General features: G+C 35.2%; 1 protein-coding gene across 1 annotated transcript in view; it reads right to left on the minus strand.

Annotated features, from left to right (window-relative positions):
* The window catches only part of UBR2 (ubiquitin protein ligase E3 component n-recognin 2), a 116,489-nt gene that overhangs the window by 30,977 nt on the left and 84,555 nt on the right, over nt 1-957 (minus strand). The window contains exon 26 of the mRNA XM_045294770.1: nt 692-794. Coding sequence (XP_045150705.1) covers nt 692-794 — 103 coding nt within the window. The remainder of the gene's footprint in view (nt 1-691; nt 795-957) is intronic.

Consider the following 957-nt stretch of genomic DNA (forward strand, 5'->3'; position numbering starts at 1 on the left):
GGGACAGCTGGTCGTGCAGGATGTAAGGAGTGTTCCTTACGAGAGAAACACTTAAGTATTCGAGGTAAATGTGGCTGTCTACAACGAACGCTTCAGAAAGTATACAAGTGTAACCAAAGTCGAGCAAAAAACCAACTACTGAACCTAGATTTATTGTAGGACTCTTTCAGCTTGTCCAAATGTTTAACATTTTTCAAACTAAAAAGTTAGAAAAACTCTCTGGCCTTCTAAAAGAAAGGTCACACTGAATATAAAGTAGAATACATACAATGAGAAGCTATTTTCCCATAGCCAATGAAAAAAAAAACTTATTTGCACTATGGCATAATTTACATTTTTACCCAACAGCACACATTTTGAAGTGAGATTCTAATAGCATACTTGATGTCTTAAAAAATAGATCCTAACACTTCAATGTATGTGCCGTGTCCATTTCAAACTAAGGATTTGTTACTTTGCTATTTATGAATCAAATATATGCATTTTAAGTATGTGCAGGCCGAAAGTATTGTCTCTAAAAATACATCATCAGTATCTGCTCTAATACATATTCAATCCAGCGATTTGTGGGTACAGCCTCTAACATTTGGCTTCAACACAGCTTAGAATCGGTAATGATCAAGTGAAAGAGGATCAATTACACGTCAAAAGGCCCACATCTTGATCTACTTAGGAGAAAGTCTATACATACTCGAGATCTTCTGAGAGAAGGTAAACGTTACTACATGTTCTTCTGCAACATTCTCTAAATGCTGTTTTTCTTCTTGTAGCGCCATTCCAATTAAATGCAACACCTGAAATAAAATACATTTCGTAACTTTTAGTTAAAAAAAAACCCCAAACCCACAATACTTTAAAAGGAAATTAATTCACTATTGAAAAAAGAGAAACCGGAGGGAGGGGAAAAATGAGGACCTAATGTCGGGGGTTTAAATGGAGAGAAAATGTTTTGAGAAA

This window comes from Echinops telfairi, unplaced genomic scaffold (genome assembly GCF_000313985.2).
Source record: "Echinops telfairi isolate 266 unplaced genomic scaffold, ASM31398v2 ScPeMD7_3533;HRSCAF=4204_1, whole genome shotgun sequence".
Classification (NCBI taxonomy): Eukaryota; Metazoa; Chordata; class Mammalia; order Afrosoricida; family Tenrecidae; genus Echinops; species Echinops telfairi.